Source organism: Argopecten irradians, chromosome 4 (genome assembly GCF_041381155.1).
Source record: "Argopecten irradians isolate NY chromosome 4, Ai_NY, whole genome shotgun sequence".
Lineage (NCBI taxonomy): Eukaryota > Metazoa > Mollusca > Bivalvia > Pectinida > Pectinidae > Argopecten > Argopecten irradians.
The window spans coordinates 23,050,183-23,071,389 of NC_091137.1; the positions used below are offsets into that span (position 1 = coordinate 23,050,183).

Genomic DNA, 21,207 nt, shown 5'->3' on the forward strand with positions numbered 1-21,207 from the left:
GGTACTCCGGCTTTCCTCCACCAACAAACCTGGCACGTCCTTACATGACCCTGGCTGTTAATAGGACGTAAAACTAAACAAACCATAATGTTTAAATAATTAAAATAGGTGGATTCCAGGGAAATATCAAAGTAAATAAAGAAAGGAAGAACGAATTCAGCGTTTCACGATTTGTCGTGATACAATCTAACAATCGGTTTAAAAGCACCCGGTTATTTTATCTATAACCGTATGAGAGTTTCTAATCTATATGTATCTACAACTGTGTATGTTGAGAGCTTGGTTTTTATGTCAGAACTTTTAACAGACCTTTAATTACTAAATGGTATTTGGACAGTGGTGTCCTTCAATACCCAATATTGAAATAACATTGCAAAGATATGGTCATACGTGCGGAAATTGATTTTAATTAATGATTCATGTCGAGATTGTGAAAAAACAACAATAATCATCCATGTAAAAAGAAGACCCGTGGTTTCATCTATTTGATTTAAATATTCATAAATTTCAATACCCCTACATGTTGTTCAATAAACAATACTTGTTCAAATCACTCCTTTAGTTAATTTCAACAACTCTAGAGATGAGCATGTAAAATGAGATTTTATTGTTTCAAGTGTATTGTTTTCCAAGTAATAATCTTATATTATCTATAACAGTAACGTCTGCCGATACATAACAATTTCTAAATACAGTAAATAAATACATAATATGAGGAATACATTACTGAGGTGACAATAATACATTTTGATTTATTTTAATAGCTTATTTGTGGCTCCAAAATATTGCGGAGTTCTGTTCGAGCAGCACCTTGTTCTGAATCGACGACGCCAAGATCACAAGGTCAACAAAAACACTGAAAGGTAAATGACGTAAATCAAGAGATAGTTTTCCGATATCTTACCTTATCATGTGATTGGCGTTCGATTATATACATATGTACAAGTTTTGACCAGCATACATTGTGAACCGCCAACGAACGCTAAGTTTAACTGTATCTATAGCAGATTTATTTGAATACATTTCCACATGTTTGTCTGTTTTCCTCTATAATTTGTAAATAATACTAATGTTGAATTTGGCACAACGCGAATTTCCAGTCTTAAAGATACCAATAGTGATATGGTATCATGTAGAGTTGATGACATGATCCTCGATCCTCGTTTGCTTTTAATACTTTAATATCTTTTTATTTGTAATATAAGATATCCATAAACAGTCAAACCTACCTTAGCGACCACTTGGTCTAAAGATAACCTACTTACTAAGACTACTTTCGCAAGAGTGGATTTCAAAACAATATGATCTGTGGAAAACAAATACTTGGTGTCCTTAAGTACCGTGTTATATTGGTCCTTTGGCTGTGTTTGTTGACGTTATCCTAAATAGTATAATGCAATGGTAAACATATAAATTGATTGATATTTGGTAAAGTAATTAAGGATTAACTATAACACAAAAATCTGAGTGTACTCTAAATAATATTCGAAGTGTTATCTCAATAGCATCAAATGTATATTAAAGGGACAATTCACTCAGGCTAATTCTTTTATATAACTAAGAAGCAAAATATAGCATTATTGTATTGTTCTACATTTCTTATGAAACATATAACATAAAACATTGACAAATTCCACGACATTGTTAAGTATTTTAATTAATATCGTTGAACTATCGAATCGTTGATCAATACGATTAAGCAGGTACAATACAGACGCTGTACCCATACCCGAGCCAAAGTCACGAACGTTAAACAAATAAACTACATAACTACTGACAAGGTGATAAATGATTTTTAGGCAAGATAATTTATCTAATAAGGTAAACAAACTACTGTCATAACGATTTGAGCAGTTCTAGACAAAAGTTGCATTACTCTACGAGCAAGGGACAGGGTTCGGCATACAAGAAGTTTGACCACAATGTGTAATGGCGGACAGCGAGCGAGTTTGAACATCTACACACATGTCACAACCATGGGCTTCTCAGGCATATCACAGTAAAACCGACTGATCTAATTTCCATAAGAACTGGGTTTTTTCCGATATATGTACAAATTTTAATGTTCTCTTAGACTGAAATGTCCCTTTAAAATTAATCCTTATAATTCAAAATACTACAGATAATATCTTAAATAATCAAAATTCATTTTGGGCTTTTCTTTCTCTGTGAAATCATTACGCCGTTATCTCAGCCAATCAGAACGGCCAGCCATGTTTTTCTTTATGAGCTGATAAAGTGCATTTAAAGCCAATGAAAATTCTGGTAACTAGCAAAATTAGCAAAAGATAGAAAACATCGTGAAGTTGTGTTGTATTTTGTTTTCTATTCTAACACCAGTTTTTTTCCGTAATAGTCACTAACGTTGTGGGTTACAGTGAAGTAGAGTATTGGTTTTTAACACTTATACAAATGTAATATAAACACTTCACTTATATATTGTTGTTTTTAATTATTGTTTTTATTTCTCTGTTAAGCATGGATATGGATTTTTCCATACGGAAAGCTGCAGCTTCGACCAAGGAACCGACTACAGAAACCTATGAATTCGAAAGTATGTCACAAAAATCTTTTCTCGTTTAACAGAGTTACTTCCCTACATTTTACTTCGTCAGTATTCATGATATGAAAGGGAGGGAAGTAATTGTGGTAGCTCAAATTGCGCAATATCTAAAATAAAAAATAAGTAAATAAAGTACACCAATTGACATGTTAATATCAATATTGTCTTCTATCAATTAAAAATCAAGTCTTTTTTGTTGGGATTTGCATTTTTATTAAACAAGTATAAATTTGAAAGTTTTCATTTCATTCTCCAGGTCACATATTATTCGATGATGCCTTCGAATACGACAAAGAAGAAAGAAGGGTGCCCAATAAGTTTGTGAAACAGTTTGTGGAACTGTTGCCTGATGCTGTAAGGTATTATGATGATATAATCACCTCAGTATAAACAGTCGTACCTCTCCCTATTGTATCGAATACCATACTGTTATGATACTGTTAAAATATATAGTAAGTTAATCTTTACAAAGTAATTTTATGCAGCTCCTATCCAAAAACTTTTTAACACATATGGTTTAAACATCTATTATCCATCTTTTAAGAGTTGTTTTATAGGTCGGTCAACAAACAATGTATCGCGATTCAGTGCCAAATGCACTTTGTTTGGAAATGAAACAAATTACTCAATCTTCATTAATACGTTGGATGATAAATGTTGTGTGGATATGAAACTGCCATATGAAGGATTAATGATTTTTTTCCCAATTTTAATGTTGCAAAATTATTCAGTGTTATATGTATGAGATAACGTTGATATTTTTTTGAAAAGTTATAAGGGCTCCTGCTCCATTGTTTTGGTTTATCGTGGTTTTTACCTTTCAAATAAGACTCCTCACAGGTATCTATCATGAAGAAAAACTTGTTTTAAATTTATTTTAACTATAACACATATGCTGGGCGTCTTGTATTATACACATGCTTAGTAAACAGACGGTGTTAAGCATTGATGACATAAACCATATGCCCAGGTAACTAGTGGTCAACGATATCTACATGTGTATCTATCACGACCTTGCTAAAAGGCACTGTGGTATCATAGTATTGTCGAGGGATGGAAAAGTGCCCGAGCTAAAGGCAATGGCTCATATATCACAAGACAACATTATGAGGCTATAGTGTCCTCTCAACCCCAATTTGACGTCCTGGATCATGCAATCTTTTCATTTTACGTCTTGTAATAGTGACATCATAAGTGAGTCATATTGAATCTCTCGCCATTTAAAGAATGTGCTACCTTTTTACAATAAGAGTTACTTTAAAAATAATGATAATCTATTTCTTCAATAGGGTGTTACCTCCCCTTAGCATCATAAACCCCAGTCATAGATAATGTGTAGTGATCACTTTGTTTGTATATACTATCTGTATCAAGAGAGGACTAAGATGTCCAATGTCCAATACTATTGACATACTTATATATTTTTGTCAATAAAATATTTTGAAATTTTTGAACTGTATCTTGGGCGACTTTGATAGTTATGGCAGAGTAACCATGTGTGTAGCCAATCAGCAGCTATTATTCTATATTTTGATACTCGCGAATCAAAAACATTACCACCATTTTGAGAATCGCAATACTTACGATGCATAGATTTTAATGTTACAAGCACAAATTAGAGTCGAACATGATGTTTTGCAGTATTACTAAATCAAGTATATTTACATCTACAGTGTAGTAAATTGAGTACACATTTTCAGACCATTAAGTCAAATTGTGGTCTACACACTTTTTCATAAGTACGGCATAAATAACACGAATTTTACAGTGCAGAAAATTCTGTGTTGTAACTATGGTTTATTAGCATGATACATGTTTTTCTGCCCATTTGAATGATTTTCACAGATTAATTCATCAAAACAGATGGTTTTCAATAGATTACTGAAGATACATAGCATGTAAAAATATTTCGCCCAGTTATGGCACAGTAAGATAAAGATATTTCTTATCTTATTCATGTCAAGACAGTCTGCACTTACAGTATAATTATATGACGTCACGACGACAACATATGACAATACTGAAGAAAGTAGAATTTAAAAAAAGGAACGAAAAATCACTAAAATAGCAAACGACTCATAAAATAGACTTCTTCTAACAGATTTTGGTATTTATACAAAAACCTTTAGTATATGTGTATATTTTACAGTATCCCTTGTCTGACATGTAATGGTTAAGATATCTTCAGCTACCCTCGTGCAGTCACAATTTACCTGTATAAGTTATAAACAGTATCTATATGAAAATCAACAAATATAATAATATGTTTTGCATGGAAACGACCATTGAACAAATTTATGTGGCTGTTGGCATAAGATTCAAAATTGTTTTGTATTTATTTCTAACAACACAAACATGTTTTCTTTGAGTCTTAACTTATATAGCTTGTTAATAATAACAAAATGATCATGATATCTACAACTGACCCTTTGACCTTTTTATCATTTCACTCTTTTTAAGCTCTGTTGCTTCCATGAAGATTTCGGCGTGATAATTTCAGCTCGTATCCAATGATGAAAGGGTTTGCCTTAAGGGACCAATTAGCTCCGATACAGATAAAGAATAAATGTTACGATAATGTTATAACCCCAAGCGGTCACTTGAATCGAATAACGGATTTTCTAATTATTGATAGGAGGTGGATTCAATAGATATGTTTACGGTACATTTCCAACATAAATTAACAGAAAGGTATGGCAATACCTTGATCAATATATGCATTTTTCGTTTCCACGTTTTTTTCAATGGCAAAAAAAGTGTCCTGAAATGAATCTGAACTTTTTCAATAACAGCCATTATTAACCCCGTCAACTCAACTCGGTTCGTCCTGATTTAATATCTGTAAATAAAGAAATTAAATCTTCAAAGTCGCCATAAACAAACTGGGTTAGATATGATGACAACACTTATAATTTTAAAAGATAATATATATTTATTTGCAGTCAAATAATCTTTATAAGTAAAATACAAATGACACACATTCATGATTATTGGGGGGGGATCAATATGAAACATTTTCCTTATTTTGTTGTGTAATATCGCCCACAGTGCTGCACACGATACAAAGATAGAGATAGATGATCCGTTGAAGTTTGCTACCCCGTACGGCGGCCAGTTGGTGTACGAACTTCCAGGTGGAAGTCTCCTCTATGTACACCTGAAAGACAAAAATGGAATACGTCACCGAAAGCGATGGTCACAGGTAAGTATCGTCATCAAGAACATCCATAGTATCCATGGAAATTGAAACAAACATATAAGAATCGGTTTTTCATGCAGTGCAAATTGGACTATACCAGAATTTCAGTTATATCGATCATTTAATTGATTTAAACAAAATCTAACGAAGATTGACTTTCTGTAATTCGTTATTTATTATGGTAGGTGATGTACATGTATTACTTACTTGGGTTTCGGATTGGACTGGATGCTGAGAAAACTGTCAAGGATGACCAAGATGGCAAGAAAGTGCTCAAGTTTAAATTTGAAAAAGTAAATAATTTAATTATTGTTCAATAGATACGTATATATAATAACTAAAATGACGGTATATTAAGTTTTAGACGTAATTATCAGCATTTGTAAGTTACATTGCGTCTAAAAGAAAATCAAGTGGAATGCGATACAGCAAATGAAAACATGGCTATGATGTCATCTTTTGTTGTCCCTAGTACTTTATTTAGACTATTGTTCAAGTACTTATTCTGTCCGTAGATTAGTAGACCTTTCACTGTACATTAGTTTACCTGTAGCTGTAGATTAGTTTCAACTAATCTACAGTTCCAGGTAAACTTATGTACAATGAAAGATGACACTACATGCAGCATTGTAAAATTGGACAGATAAATAACAAGTAGATGTATTCAAATTCAACATAAATGTAATAGAAAACTTCAATAAAACATATTACATATTTTCTGTTTTATATATTGATTCGTGGACATCAGCATTGATCCAATCACATCAACCACAGCGCATAAAATTACTCCTTGTGCTGAACATCAATACTCTTTAGTATTTCGACAGCACAGGCATTCCTTCAACGATGTTTTGATTTTAAATAGAAATTTGTACTTTCTTTCTTTGAAAATTGAATGAATGCTTTTGGTGTATTTCCCAATAATTTCACTGTTAGTTGCCTCATTTCTTGAATACATACACGTAACACTTTAATCCACATTTTCCTTATTGAATAATTTCGGTATAATTCCTTATCCAAGAATCACACAAAGCCTGATGAACACATTTGAAATTTTAAGTCTTTCTTCATCACTTTGCCGTTTCCACTGAATTTCAATGTAGTTTCCTTTAGAATCCAATAAATCTTGATATTATGTTTTAGGACCAATCATATTCTTCATTTCATAACGTAGAGCGATATATTAAAAATTAATACGTTTCCATGCTAATCCTCTATATCTTTTGAATTTCCGACAAGTTATATCCAAGTGAATGGTCTGCCTCTGACATAAAGAGCAGTTGAATTAACATATCACAAAATAAACTCTCTTATCGGAAATTTGATAAACATTTTACATAGTTTGACTTGGTAAAGATCTGATCTGCACTGTCTGCCATGTTGCCTCTTGTACTGCTCCACTCAGAATGAAGAGAACTCAAACTCAAAAAAATTCTTTGGTAATAACTTTGGTATGGAATTTCATGAAAAATTCATGCGATGCATGCACGACCAGTGTAGACATATTACAACAATTACTATGCTGACATGTTCAGTGTCAAAGGTGGTCGAAGGCCTTACCTGTAGCTGTAGATTAGTTACACAATAGCCATAGTGAGCACTGTACATCAAAGTGCCATGTTATAAGTAAGAAAACACCTCAAACTGTAGATTAGTCAAGATAATGAATAATGTTCGGCACTTCGGGCCTCGCATTGTCCATTATCTTGACTAATCTACAGTTTTCGGTGTTTCTCTTATACATAATCGATTTTTTTTTCATCAGAGAATTTAATCTTAGTATATGCTATAAACACTACACTACACATGATAACTGAGGAAGTCAGCGCTTGCTTATCTTTACAGTTTGTACGATATCAACTATAATCAATTAATACCGGAAGAAAAAAAACCCTAAAATTATAGGTTATTTTCATATGATTTTCAAAATTTTAAGGCTCACAACACGTTTATTCTGGCTCTTGATGGTGATGTGGATTTCACTCCTGATGCCGTCCGAATGTTGGTAGACAAGATGAGGAAAAACCACAAAGAGGGGCGTCCTGTGGCAGGATATATCCTATTGGCAATGGTAACATTCAATCATACATATACATTATCTTTAGAGGGTTATGCTGAGAAGAATATAAAATGAAATAATTAAACAAATGGAATTTGATATAAAAGCGTATCAGATGTAAAATTGATTTATATAAACAATTGTATCGTGGTGAGTTAATTCAGTAATGATAGCCGTTTATAGTTAATCGTTTATTTGAGACATTAATGTTAAGGCTTTTGGGTACTATTGAATCGGGTGAAACTGAAAATATGATTTAAATGTACGCATCAGGAATGAAAATATGTGACTGCATGTCCTGATCTAGTGATTGATGATGAGGATATAATTTGTAATTGTGTCCTAGGTCCGATGGTGTGGTATCAGAAGTTTGAATATGCTGTAGCACACTGGCTTCAGAAGTCTACGGAACACATCCTTGGCTGCGTGCTATGTAGCCCGGGATGTTTCAGCTTGTTCAGAGGATCTGCACTAATGGACGACAATGTGATGCGGAAGTATGCCATCCTCCCAAGTGAGGCTGTTCATTACCTCATGTATGATATGGGTAGGTTTAGTTTTGATGGAGTTAAATCGAGTCGCAAAAGATATCAGCTAAACGTAGTAATATTTGTCAACCGTTACGTACTGAACAATTTAATGTTGAATATCAATGCGGATTTTTATAATGCGGATCGCACTGTTTTCTGCCGTTGTCCTAGTGTAATTACCTCATTTTAAGTCACCAATATAAATATTCTAACGGTAATACTGTTGTTTTTTAACTTTTGATTTAATTTTAATTTTGGAATGGTAGTAGCCCTTTAACAAATGGAATAAACATATATGCTATAATAACTTGAAACCTATGTTGTATGATGCAAGTTAACTACCATTGTTTTGCGATACAGTTAAAATAACAATCAAATCGTAGATGAATTGGATATCTTTACTACCACAAACTATTGCTGATTTGTTGGTAACTCAGACCTCAAAAACACCAAAAACTTCTTTTCTTATAGCATGACTCGTTCGTGGCAAATACATTGACGACAAATACTTATCTACGTCTTCTGAACGAAAGGTTATATTCAAAGTCTTTGATAATTGGGTTTGAACTGCTTCTTGATTTTGTTTAAACTATTTTCAATACTGAATATTCATATTAAAAGGTGAAGACCGCTGGCTTTGTACGATTACACAAGGTTCCAGAAGGATTCGACTATGCGCGGCGGCCGACGCTTACACATTTGCTCCAGAAGGATTCGACGAGTTTTTTAAACCAGAGACGACGATGGTTGCCCTTTAATATCATGGATCTATTGCAGGACGCAGATGCGACTGTGAAGAAGAATGATAACATAAGCAGATTGTACATCATATACCAAGGTAAATATACGATTTCATTATTTCGCATAAAAATATGAATAACATTGAACGAGCTTATTATCTATTGCAACATCGATATTCCATGGGTTACTATCACTGACGTAATATCCACGGCTTGGCTATTGTAAAACTGGAGGCAGTTCATGAGAAAATCACAGGCCCGCTGGAACTTCCTTTGAAGATTACTGAGAGAGTGATGCCCTACTTCAAAGCAACAGTCAACCACAGTGTAATGTTATACAATGTCATAAGGATCAAATTACCTGTGGCTTCTGTTGCCCACAGTTTTACTTTGAAATAGTCCAGGGGTGGTTAAAACGTCAGTGATAACAATCCCTGGAGTATTGAGAATATATCAGTTGAGAGTTTTTACGTTTATATATTCTTTTAACAGGGACACTTATGCTGTCCACGATGATTGGACCTGCCACGGTGCTGATGATGATCGCTGGCGCTATACTGACGGTGTTTCAAGTTGGCCTTATGGAATCATATTACATAGCTTGTTTACCTGCAGCGGCCTTTTTTCTACTTTGTTTTTGGGTTCCACAGAGTTTTCAATTATTCCTGGCAAAACTCCTAAGTGCATTTTACATGTTGATTATGACTGTGGTCCTGGTTTGGTGTATAGTGACTGCAGTGGAAGAAAACCCGTTTCATCCCAGCGTCATATTTCTTGCGGGTTTGGTTATTATATTCCTTTTCGCTGGTATACTACATCCCATGGATTTGGGCTGTTTATTATTTGGTGCACTGTACTTAATTGGACTGCCCATGGGCTTCTTGCTTCTTGTTATGTACTCTCTGTGTAACCTACATTTAGTATCCTGGGGCACAAGAGAAGTCAGTACTGTTAATAAGACAAAAAAGGAGTTAGAGGAAGAAGCTGAACAGGCCAGACAGAAGGAGCTAGAAAAAAGTAAAGGATTCATATCTCGTTTTCTTCCTGGTGTTAATCTCGGAGAAATATTTGAAGAATGGCGTCAGAAAAAGAAAAAGGATGGCGAAACTGCAAAGGTTGTCAGAGAACTTAGTGCAAAAGTTGACAGCTTGATAAATGTATGGCTAGCCAAAAACAATGTTGACTCGTCTGTTTTATCAACAAAGACAAACCAATTATCAGAGAAATGTAAAGAGGAAAATACATCAGAGACATCAAACTCACATAATGAAAATGAAAGACATCTTCCTCACCAAAGGCCTACAGAAACAGTCCCGTATTGGACTGAACTTGAATGGTTAGGCAATGGCAAGACTTCTAACTTACAAATAGAAGAGGAATTGTTCTTAAAGGAATTTATAGAAAAGTAAGAATATTACATATATTTACACTAAAATAGTTACGTATTGCTAACGGAATGTTAGGTCAGGAAACTGTAATGCAATACCCAACAGAAAAAAATGGAAACATTGAACGTTTTAGAGACCCCGAAGAGATATTGATATTGTGTACTGTCAATATGTAGGTGTCGAGTGCCAATTGTCGACTGCTCTCATTTGTTAACATTAGATATACAAATGCTATGTTTGTAGATACAGATGCATAAAAATCTGAGAAATGACCAAGCATATGGCTACAAAAATGACAACACCATTGAATTCACAACTCATTTTAGATGCATAGTGTTTTCTCTCAAAATGACTATCAGTTATTTATTTTTTTTTTATAAAATTATCAATTTCCAGGAGAAACGAATACGATATATTTCATATCCCCATTTGTCATTTGTTTGACTTACGTAACATCTCAACCTTTTATTGTCGTGCAGATTAAATTTCATTACCTTTCATAAATGTTATGAGTATGGGTAAAAAATTGGTATTCCCTCCTGGCAGGTGTTATTATATCGGTTTTGCCTAAACCAGGATATAAAGTGCCAGTGTAAATAATTTTGAATAAGCTCAGGATCCATGTATTTGACAATACCAGACGACTAGAAGAGTTATCTCCCTTTTGTTCAAATAGTTCAAAAAATTCTCATGATTAAGGCAAATGAAAGCCCGAAGTAAAAACCATCTTTAGATCACCTGCTTGATAAAACCATCTTTCTAGGGTCATAAATTATGATGCAATGTAACCTGTATATAATGACCATGTGGTTAAAAAGCAATCTCACTCTGATATATTGGTTGTTGTTTTACAAACATTAAGTATACCTTTATTCAAATGAGTGTTATATTTGTTATTGAATGTTGAATTGTTTACAACACGCATGGGATGACTTATGATTCCCAGAAAAAAGTTTTTCGTTGAATGAAATTCGAACATGAACGGTTGTTATGTTAAGTTTTTTTTTTATTCAAAATTGACCTGTCATCAATATAACAGAACCATGTAGTAGACATTAAAATATTTTGATATATAAGTTTATTCTTTTGTAATACTAAATTGTTTTATCGGATTAAAAACTACTTAATAGTATATGCAGTGAAATAAGCTTCTATTAGCATCTGATGTGATGTTAATATTTTATACAATTATTTACGATGGATCTATTCTATTTCGTGCCTTTCGGAACCAAACCATTTCACCATCGTATATTTGTTCATTCTTGTTCTATTTATACTCATTTTAATGGGTTCATTGGTAGAACATTTATTTATATTTCTGTTTACAAAGTTTTCTCGTATCGAGTTATGATTTCACTCAAAAGATTAAATATCCATTCTGCTTATATATGAATGTGATGGAAGGAAGACTTTATTAGTGGTTTCCCAAACACGTCAAACCTGTCTATAAAGACCACCTAAGAGACAAAGACTAAAGAGGTTCTTACACTGAAATGGTTTTGGAACCACAGTTTTTAGCGGGTTGTCGGTTATATAAGGTTTTATTGTTTTTAAACTTAAAATAGACGGAGAGCTCAGGTATGTGTGTTTTTTTTCTGTCAGTGAATATTTTACCTTACCGAAAAGATGACCGACATTCATGGTTTATTTTATAGTGTCGGTGGAGTAGGATCAAGCCCAAATGCACTGTGTACGACAGAAAAGTAAGATGTTGCCTTGTGATTTCATCACATAAGCGTTGTAATGGCATGTATTTACATAAACTGTAAAACCTCTTATTTTCGCGATAATTTTATTTCACAGTTTTTGACTTTCGACTATTGTCAGACGGTTTAATGTCGCGATTTAAGCTATTCATTTGGTTGCATTGTATATGGGTTTGAAACAATTTCGCGTCAATTGATTTTCGGGATTTCGTTTTATCGCGGCATCTAAAGGTGCGCAAAATAGACTGGTTTACACTGGCTCGATATCATCCATTTGTATTTACAAATACATAAATATGTCCCAGACTATGATAGCATAAATCAATAAATGTACGGTATATTTAGTATGTAGTAAAATATTGGTAGTACCAAATATGGCACATGATAGGAACAATTAGTTCCATAGTCATTCATATTTTGAATTAGGTACATCATTTGTCAGTTGGTGATAAACCATGGAATTTATGATATTCCCCCTCTGTGTTATGAAAATGTTTGTGTGTATTCCGTAGGTACCTTTCGCCATTAGATGCAAACGTCAAAGCACAGAAAGAAACTCAGGAAACGCTGATTGAGCTACGAAACGGAGTGTGTGGAGGCATAGCAGTCATCAATGTTATCTGGATTGCCGTTAATTTTATGTTCCAGCTCCGGGGCCCTGGACTAGTCACAATTCCTATTCCGTCCGTATGTATATACTGTACATGTTTAGATTTTCGTGATAACCATATTTCACACATTATTTGCCAGAAATTGAAGTTAAATTTTCAGTTAAGTTTTTAAGTCTCATATCGTTAATATAATTGTCATTTAGAATAAGCACTTTTCATAGTCACACTTGGTTTGCACAAACTATTTTATTTTGCTTAATAAGTGCGAAATATAAGTAGTTATATTGACTGTCATTATGACAAAATCTTAAGTAGAAACTGATTCAAATGAGACAAATCTCATACAGTCACATTCAATTTCAATATTATTAGCGCCTTTTCACTAGGCAAAGATCATATATATCACTATATGACTTTCCCTTTAGTTTGATATTTATTTTAGGTATGGGAAGACGACAGCGGAGGCCCAGATTATCTCCAGGTTGACATTCTAGGACTTTCCTTTGTCATATTCTTCATGGTGCTCCTGCTTATACAGTTCTGTGGGATGGTGATGCATCGCTGGGGGACTCTACTTCATCTATTAGCATTCACAGAACTGACACTACCGTGGTCCAAGACAACGTTGGAAGAAAAGAGGGAGCAGTTTCTGGCCGAATTAAAGAAGAATTACACTGCGAAAATAATTTACCAAAATGATAGCCAAACAGGTAATAAAAATGATAAATCAGAAAAACGCAGAAAATTAAAAGAGAGAGTACAGGGTATCCAGATTAGTGGTAAAACAGGGGGACATGGGGTAGAGCCTGATGAAAGAAGTCGGAAATGGGCGGAAGATGTCTACAGACGGGAAAAAACTAGAGATCGTTCCTTGAATTACGAGGTCGGAACGTTAAGTCACTACCTCTCACAAAGGCTTCGGAAAAGGCATCAGGGAATAGCTAGTGTCCACATCCCGGAAGCTGACTATTGATCGTTAAAAAGTGAAAAACATTAACAAAACGTTAACATTGAGTTATTTCCCTTCTCATTATTCCATTACTAATTGGTTCCTATATTTATATAAAGAAATCGAGTGAACATATGCTGATGGTTTTGATACTGATTTTGTATCAAAATGTATTTTGTATTCATCTCGTCAAGAGCAAATGAAGTATAAAATATGTTCTACCACGTATATGCATACTAGATCGTTATTTACATTATGCATACAACCCTGTGTCATACATGTAAAAACGTTACAATTTAGATATCAAACTTTTGATGTTTATCTGTTACTTATATATCCTATATATCCATGATTAGAGCACACACTTAGTTGCGGTAAGTTTATTTACAGACTCGAGAATCATTCATTTCAAAATCACCTTTTCATAGAAATGCGTTACCCTTTCTTGAGAATAAATTGCTTGTTTTGGCCTTCCTGTAATGAAATCTGAAACAACTTTTGCACGCTTTATGTGTACATTGTATATGATATAGTCAAATTACAAGCAAAACCGCATGCTTTACATAGCGCAAATGCAATCATTACAGATTTTACTAAATATTTACCTAAATCTCGGATTTTAGTACAAAATTTCAATTTTCTAGCAAATGCTATATGAAAACGTTTAAGGAATTAGTCTTTGTTTATATATATACCTGTATACAAACCATATTTATCTGTGTTTGCTGATTTATTTAGAATTAATAGTAACGACAAAGCATCATGACAATTTTGAATTAGTCTTGTCTCTATATGTCACCCTCGTTAATAAAGATTTATATCATGACTACCAATTAACCAATCCATTAAAGACGAATCGATCGATTATACATAAATGTAAATATTATCCTCTAATAAAAACTTCTTACCTTATCAAAGATATATGAATAAAGGTTTTGGTATTTCTTGAACATTTATTTCAAAAATAAAAACGTTTGGGAGGGAAGCCACATGCACTTTTATTTTACACACTTGACGACGGTGTGAGGGTGATCTAGAATAAAGTATTTTGTCCTTTCACGTTGGTGGTAATCTGTGTTTTTACTGTTTTACAGGTTGTAGATTGTCAATAAAATGAATTTATCACAATTAAATCAACAAATGACATAACGATTAGTGCGACACCACTACAGAAGATGATGGAAAATTCAATGAAATCTGAAATTAAACTTTCACGAACATATTGTTGATATATAATTATGTATGTTAAACAACAGATTGACTAGCGTTTATAATTTCTTTTTATTTAGGATTGCATTGTTAATTTAATTAATATTTACAGACAACATTACATTTTTGTTAAATAAAAAATATCTTTAATGAGAATAACAGGTACTTATGTTTTTATTAAGGTTTGTAAAATAGGTTTGATATTTACGGTGATGTCATGCAATATAATATTAAGTTCAACAAAACGGTGGTACTTTTTTTTTTATTAAACCTTGTTTCTTACATTCGTGTGGTCGTGAAGATGACTCATATATTCTGATAACAAAACATGACAATTATGGATGTGATGGTAAGATTGTATATATTAGTTCGTACAATAGCTCGTTTTATATAAATATAAAGTGATAAACGAAGAGAACAGATCACTTCAGTCATTTGTTTGTTTATAGGGATTCAAAGCCAAATAAGACTTCTGATCATATATAAACATTTCTTCCATTTATAGGAAATTGTCGAAATCGTTCTAACGAAGACCTACTTTCGTTTCGACACACGTCACACAGTGACGTGACACATTTTATTCTTCTTCAGTAGGCCATGTTGCTTGCTCGACTCAAACGATAAACAAGAGTCAGTTAAATGACAGAAAAAAAAATCCGATAGACCCAATTAAAGTATATATTAAACGCTATCTGTATAATAGATCTACAAACAACCTACCGCCAAAAAAGTACACGTCTCACTTCTCCTTTGGTGACGACGTGAGCAAACTAATGCTAAAACTACAAAATGTGAGTTCATTAAAATGTTTTTGATATTTTAGACATCCGTCCGAAATATTTGCACATTTTAACACTATCGCTGTTTAGATTTAGGCCTAGTAGGAAGCAACGCCTTCTTAGGCAAAAGTAGATCTAGATAAAATCTTTTCTTGCGCTTAGATGTATGTTGAAATACCAGAGTCCATGTGCAAATGAGACAAGATTTTTTTAAAAGTAGTTTCTTTGAGTCCAACTTCAGTGATATTGAAATATTGAATGCACGCTATGAGACGAATTTGTTCCTAGGACACCATCGCAGCTTCATTTTCTTTTTTACATCACCAGATTCGGCTCATGCCGTCTTTGCTCTTACTGGATCAGTTACAGTTCTTACGTATCTGATAAGGGAAAACCTTGAAACCTTGTTCATGATATCCAATTACCATGCCGGTGCTCAATATGCATGTTTTCCAATACCATTTGCTTTTTAAAACATTATTGGTTATCATATCCATTAAATGGTTTATCGTCATCCATTATTCAACAAACAACTTTGGACTAAATGCTGCTGAATGCTATGGTGGCGAGCAGTTTTGGACTTATCATGCTGATTAGGATGTCGAAAAATGTTTATATCTCATACATGTATATTATCAATATAAAACAATAGTTCTTTAACTGCAGTTGAAATTGTATTCTTAAACTCAGGATTTTACGCCATAGGTACATTGTTGTTGTCTGTTACATTTGAAATTATTCCCAATTTTATCATATGCTCATGTGGGTGTGAGATGCTTCGGAGGCATTGTCATTTCATTAAGAAGGAGGACAAATCGACATCCGCAAATTATATCAAAAAGTTCAAAAATGAAAGACGGAGAGCGAACGACGGCCAACATACACAAACACAAATTCTAAGTCATGTGCATAAAACATACACATTTAACACACTTACCAAGAACAATATTAAAATTCTGATTGGCGGAGATAAATTAAATAAATTCAATTAAGCACATTCTCATCCGCTCATTCAGTAAGGATCCAGCTTGTGGTTTTGTCCGAATGCATCGAATATTGGAAACACTTATCTTTATATCAATCCAGAATAACTGTGACTTTGCCTTTGATATTATTTACAACAATTGACATTTTTATCATAAAAAATGTTTGATTTTATTCTATTTCTTAATTGAGAAAACTCCAATTTCGTGTCTTTATGAGTTTATAGAGGGGTACGTATGACTCGAAATCCGTTGTAAACTTGGTGATATTTGTTTGGTGCACGAGTAACCTTCTCTTCCTCCTCCTTTTCATCATCACTATTCATAGCATATTCTGGGATTGCCTCTGCGTCTAATCTCTCATAAAAGTCAAGAACCTTCTCCGCGACATATTTGGGATCACCAAATTCCACTTCATCCTCATTCTCTATCCTCGTTGGTAAATGACTCGGTATGCTTGTAGCTGAAATCAGTTGCAAAAAGGTTCCCCATCTATGTATGTACATTCCAATGCTTTGGATAAGTAATACACCGCCGAAGAATATAACATATAACAAACCAAGCACGTCTACTTCGAAGCTGTTAGTGTTTACGTTTTCTTCGTCAACATCATCCTGAAAACAACATTTACAAGAAGTATGAACGTTTGTTAGAAGCACAAATATACGAAGGTTCAAATAGTTTAAATGACTGTTAATTAACTGTCATTTAATGAAGCAGACAAAAACAATATAATCAATTACATCAATCGCAGACGCAACATTTTGTAACGCCAATATTGATTGGCTAAGCGAAAGTCTAAGACTGATCCATGATCCTGTCGCCTGATAAATTCAATGTCGATTATTTTTCGTCAAACACAATAGTAAATTAACCGAAGTTAGACTCATTATTATGTTAATATAGTTGTAAATAATCATGTGGAATTTGTAACCACAATGTATTGATGGATAGGTTAAATCATAATTATGAAACAAAACATTAACATACCTATATAGAGATATACCGCTATGATCTTATAATTTATGTATTCGAGCATAGTACCACCGTATTTTCAAACTTACTCCAGCATTCCCCAGCCTTTTGAACTATATGTGACATCTTAATGACTGTTACATACAAATAAACCTACGTCCAGCAATATGTCTGAATCTACTAGATTTCATCAGATCGATGTTTGTCCTTGTCAACGTCACTGTCTCTCACACAAAGAATAAGATGGCGGTTTTCGATACATACCGGTACTGTAAAGAAGATCACAGATGGTTTTCTCAGCTGAAACATGAAGTTAACAGCGATATAAAGGAAATTGAGGATGCCGATGCCATCACACACATTGTTTCGTAGCTCTGTTAGCTTAGTCCTGATTCTTTCCTGTGAGGCAACGGAATTCTCCAAAGGATAAAGATACATGAATAAAAGATTAATTTAGTGATTGATATTAACGTATGTCTTTCGCCAGGAGATAATACAAAATGTATATGATATATGATAATATACAGAGATATTAATACATTTCGTATGCATTGACTACATCGTCATCGATATTTTTTCATGTTTTAGCATTCTTAAAACTTCGAATACCTTGATTACCAAATAATAATTGGACTAAGTCAAAATCTGTTAATAAGCTACGTGTAGTAATGAAGGAGAAAATGTAGCTTCTAGACCGTGGTTCGAAACTCGTTTGCCTCCGAACATTTACCGACTCAGCTACCTGGTCGCCAATGACTGACCCAGTCCAGTACCGCTACATATGTATGGCGACTGACTAAAACATGCCTTATGCTCCCTATTTATTTCAGAATTGCAATTTCCTGATATTCATAAATGGTTTGCCGAATTGTTTTAATTTGACCAGTATAGTACATTTCCATTTGCATTTGGAAATGTTGAAAGCGATTCAAACGGGACATATAGTATTATAGTGCTGATATACCTGTTTATTAAACTTTTCCAGAAATCTTCTTCTGCAGCATTCATTTGTAGTATGCGACCATTCCCAAGCTGGCTTTGTGATACCCAGTTGGTTTCCTTGATTTCATTATTGTTTGCGTTACTATTTGCTTTTTCTGAGACTTCTTGGTCATGTTGTAAAGCATCAGCATCAAACTTGACTTTGCGGTCGATGTTTGAAAGCTGTTTATCATGAACAACTATTTCTGGATTATTGTCAGCATCCATCATATCTGCACTAATGTTGGCTCCGTTCGATTGTTTAGCTTTAAGAAACATTTCAAATTTAGTATTCATGGTTCTGAGTATTTCTAACATTTTGTCTTTGTTTCTGTTCCTAAGCCTCAGGTTGTCAAGTACGTGACTTATATCATTAAATGTCATCCTTGGCAAGAAACGAGCGATGAACCTTGGTTTTTCATTTCTTCTTTTTCTTTCTCTAATTTCTCTTCCTCTTCAATTTCTTGTTGTGTTTTAATCTTCGGTATTTCTCTTGTTCCCCAAGCCATAATGTGCATATTGCAAAGACAATATATCATTAATAGTAGGAAGCTTACTGGCATACACATATAATATATTGTAGCATATATAGATAACATTAGAAAATTCACGTGGATGGATGATAGCGCAAAATATGATGTCCAGTATCAGTGCTTCAATAAATATAACACTTGGATGCAGCGGGTTTTCTTGAAAAGCGATGTTTATAATCTCGACAAAAACAATAGCCATAATAAAAATATATAATGCACCAAGGGCCTGTGCGGCTAGAATTTGGTATTTGGGCTTAGACGATGGCAGGCACGGTGGCGATAATGTATGCACTGATGATGTCCGTGTCAAGCACAGATATAAGAGCTCCGGCAATCAACATCACAACCAGTCCAGTGCCGAGAGCGGTTGATACATTGTAGCATCAGCAAGTCTGAAACAGAGAGCGCAAATGCTGTTTTTGTCTTAAAAATGACGAAACCGGTTTTATTGAATTATGCTTTATTGCTCATATACTGTAAATGTTCTTGTTTTAGTGACATTTTAGCGCTGTGTTTGAAGCACTAAATCATGAATAGCGATAAAGTAAAAAAAAATGTATTTCCGGTATTAAACCATAGCGCTTATACAGACATGTATAAGATTTAAATCTCTGGTATAAACATATGAAATCTATATTGAAATTAAGCAAAAGTTGTGTATATTTATTAAAAGATAATTAACTAAAAGTGATGACCTGCATATGCACATTGAAATAATGTGTAGTGTCATAAATATTTAATTCATGTTGTCAAGAGACATTTTAATCGTTTAAGTGTTTACACATGCACATAAAATACAATATTTTTATCATGTACATAACAAGGATTTCACAAACTACATACTACGTCTACATATTAATTATTTAATTGTTATCATATCATTATTACATGTCTGTAGATGTATGTACATGTATAATTGATGTGTAATTGGTAGTAAAGTCTGTCGCATACACTGATATATATGTACTGTACATTGTACATGGGGATACAGGTATACACTGCACCCGCGTAAATTACTTGTCTACTGGGCCTAGGGCCTTTTTCTCCCCTTTCCCCATTCCACCACCTGATGATTAGTTAGGTGTCACAGGTAAGGTATAATTATTTTCTTTAACCATAGGGGGTCCATGCATTCAATTTAATTGATAACATGCTGTGACATCCTCTGTACATGTACCTAATTAGTTAAGTAAAGTCTAACTGTCTACTTGACCCCATGTGGTTTTGTTTCATATAATAATATTTGATAAAAATAAATTAAACTCATATCTACTTTTTATCAAAACACGCTTATTCTTTCAATTGAGAATAATTGTTATAATATTTTTTTTCTCAAAATGAAGATAATGTATACACGTTGTTTTGTATCTTGTTTTTATTTTTATATTTTTTTGAAGAGATGGATAGGGGTTTATTAACTATGTATTATAGTTAAATTTATACTACATGTACATGGACATGTATATATGTGTATTCCACACATGCTTCGAGACAATACCATTTGGGCTCTCTTATACCCCAGCCCCACCCCAAACCTACCTAGCTATGTTGTAAGTTTTTTTTCGCCACTCAAAAATGACACTAATTCTGCCCTCTGGCCATGAATTGTTTTACCTAAAATATAACTAACATGCTGGCTCAGGTTTACATTACAGCAATCATACATACTAGTATCTAGTATAGAAAGGATGTGATAACGTGAATGATCGTATGTAAAATCAGATTTTTAGATATATTCTATATAAATTTCTGGTAAAACCTATAATCTAGCTAGAATATCTAAGTTACAAGTTAAATACAAGTTATTTATTTGACAAGTTTAATTGTCCATGCACAGTACTGTTGGGATTACTTTCATCCCCCATATTACAATTGTAAGTAAATGTAAGGAACCATATGGTATCCGGAAAATTCATTCATATTTTTATTTCAAAATGAATATTCAAATTTGAAGATACTTATTTTTGTAAGGTTATAAGGGAATATGTGTGAATCACACTGG

At 33.5% G+C, this 21,207-nt stretch overlaps 2 protein-coding genes across 2 annotated transcripts in view; one reads left to right on the forward strand and one right to left on the reverse strand.

Annotated features, from left to right (window-relative positions):
* LOC138321011 (chitin synthase chs-2-like) overlaps window positions 1-13,840 on the forward strand; it is a 51,425-nt gene extending 37,585 nt beyond the window's left edge. Inside the window, 14 exon segments of the mRNA XM_069264383.1 lie at window positions 765-863; window positions 2,478-2,554; window positions 2,820-2,922; window positions 5,612-5,765; window positions 5,948-6,055; window positions 7,699-7,792; window positions 7,795-7,833; window positions 8,168-8,368; window positions 8,973-9,079; window positions 9,081-9,189; window positions 9,584-10,496; window positions 12,135-12,182; window positions 12,698-12,872; window positions 13,239-13,840. Coding sequence (XP_069120484.1) covers window positions 765-863; window positions 2,478-2,554; window positions 2,820-2,922; window positions 5,612-5,765; window positions 5,948-6,055; window positions 7,699-7,792; window positions 7,795-7,833; window positions 8,168-8,368; window positions 8,973-9,079; window positions 9,081-9,189; window positions 9,584-10,496; window positions 12,135-12,182; window positions 12,698-12,872; window positions 13,239-13,769 — 2,758 coding nt within the window. The 3' untranslated portion in view covers window positions 13,770-13,840.
* Window positions 13,841-16,385: 2,545 nt separating this feature from the next.
* LOC138322432 (chitin synthase-like) lies at window positions 16,386-18,333 on the reverse strand. The gene is made up of 2 exons (XM_069266460.1): window positions 17,956-18,333; window positions 16,386-17,330 (listed from the first exon to the last, which is right to left on the reverse strand). The coding sequence occupies exons 1-2, from the start codon at window positions 18,127-18,129 to the stop codon at window positions 16,938-16,940; spliced, it is 567 nt and encodes a 188-aa protein (XP_069122561.1). The 5' UTR covers window positions 18,130-18,333; the 3' UTR covers window positions 16,386-16,937.
* Between the last annotated feature and the right edge of the window lie 2,874 nt (window positions 18,334-21,207).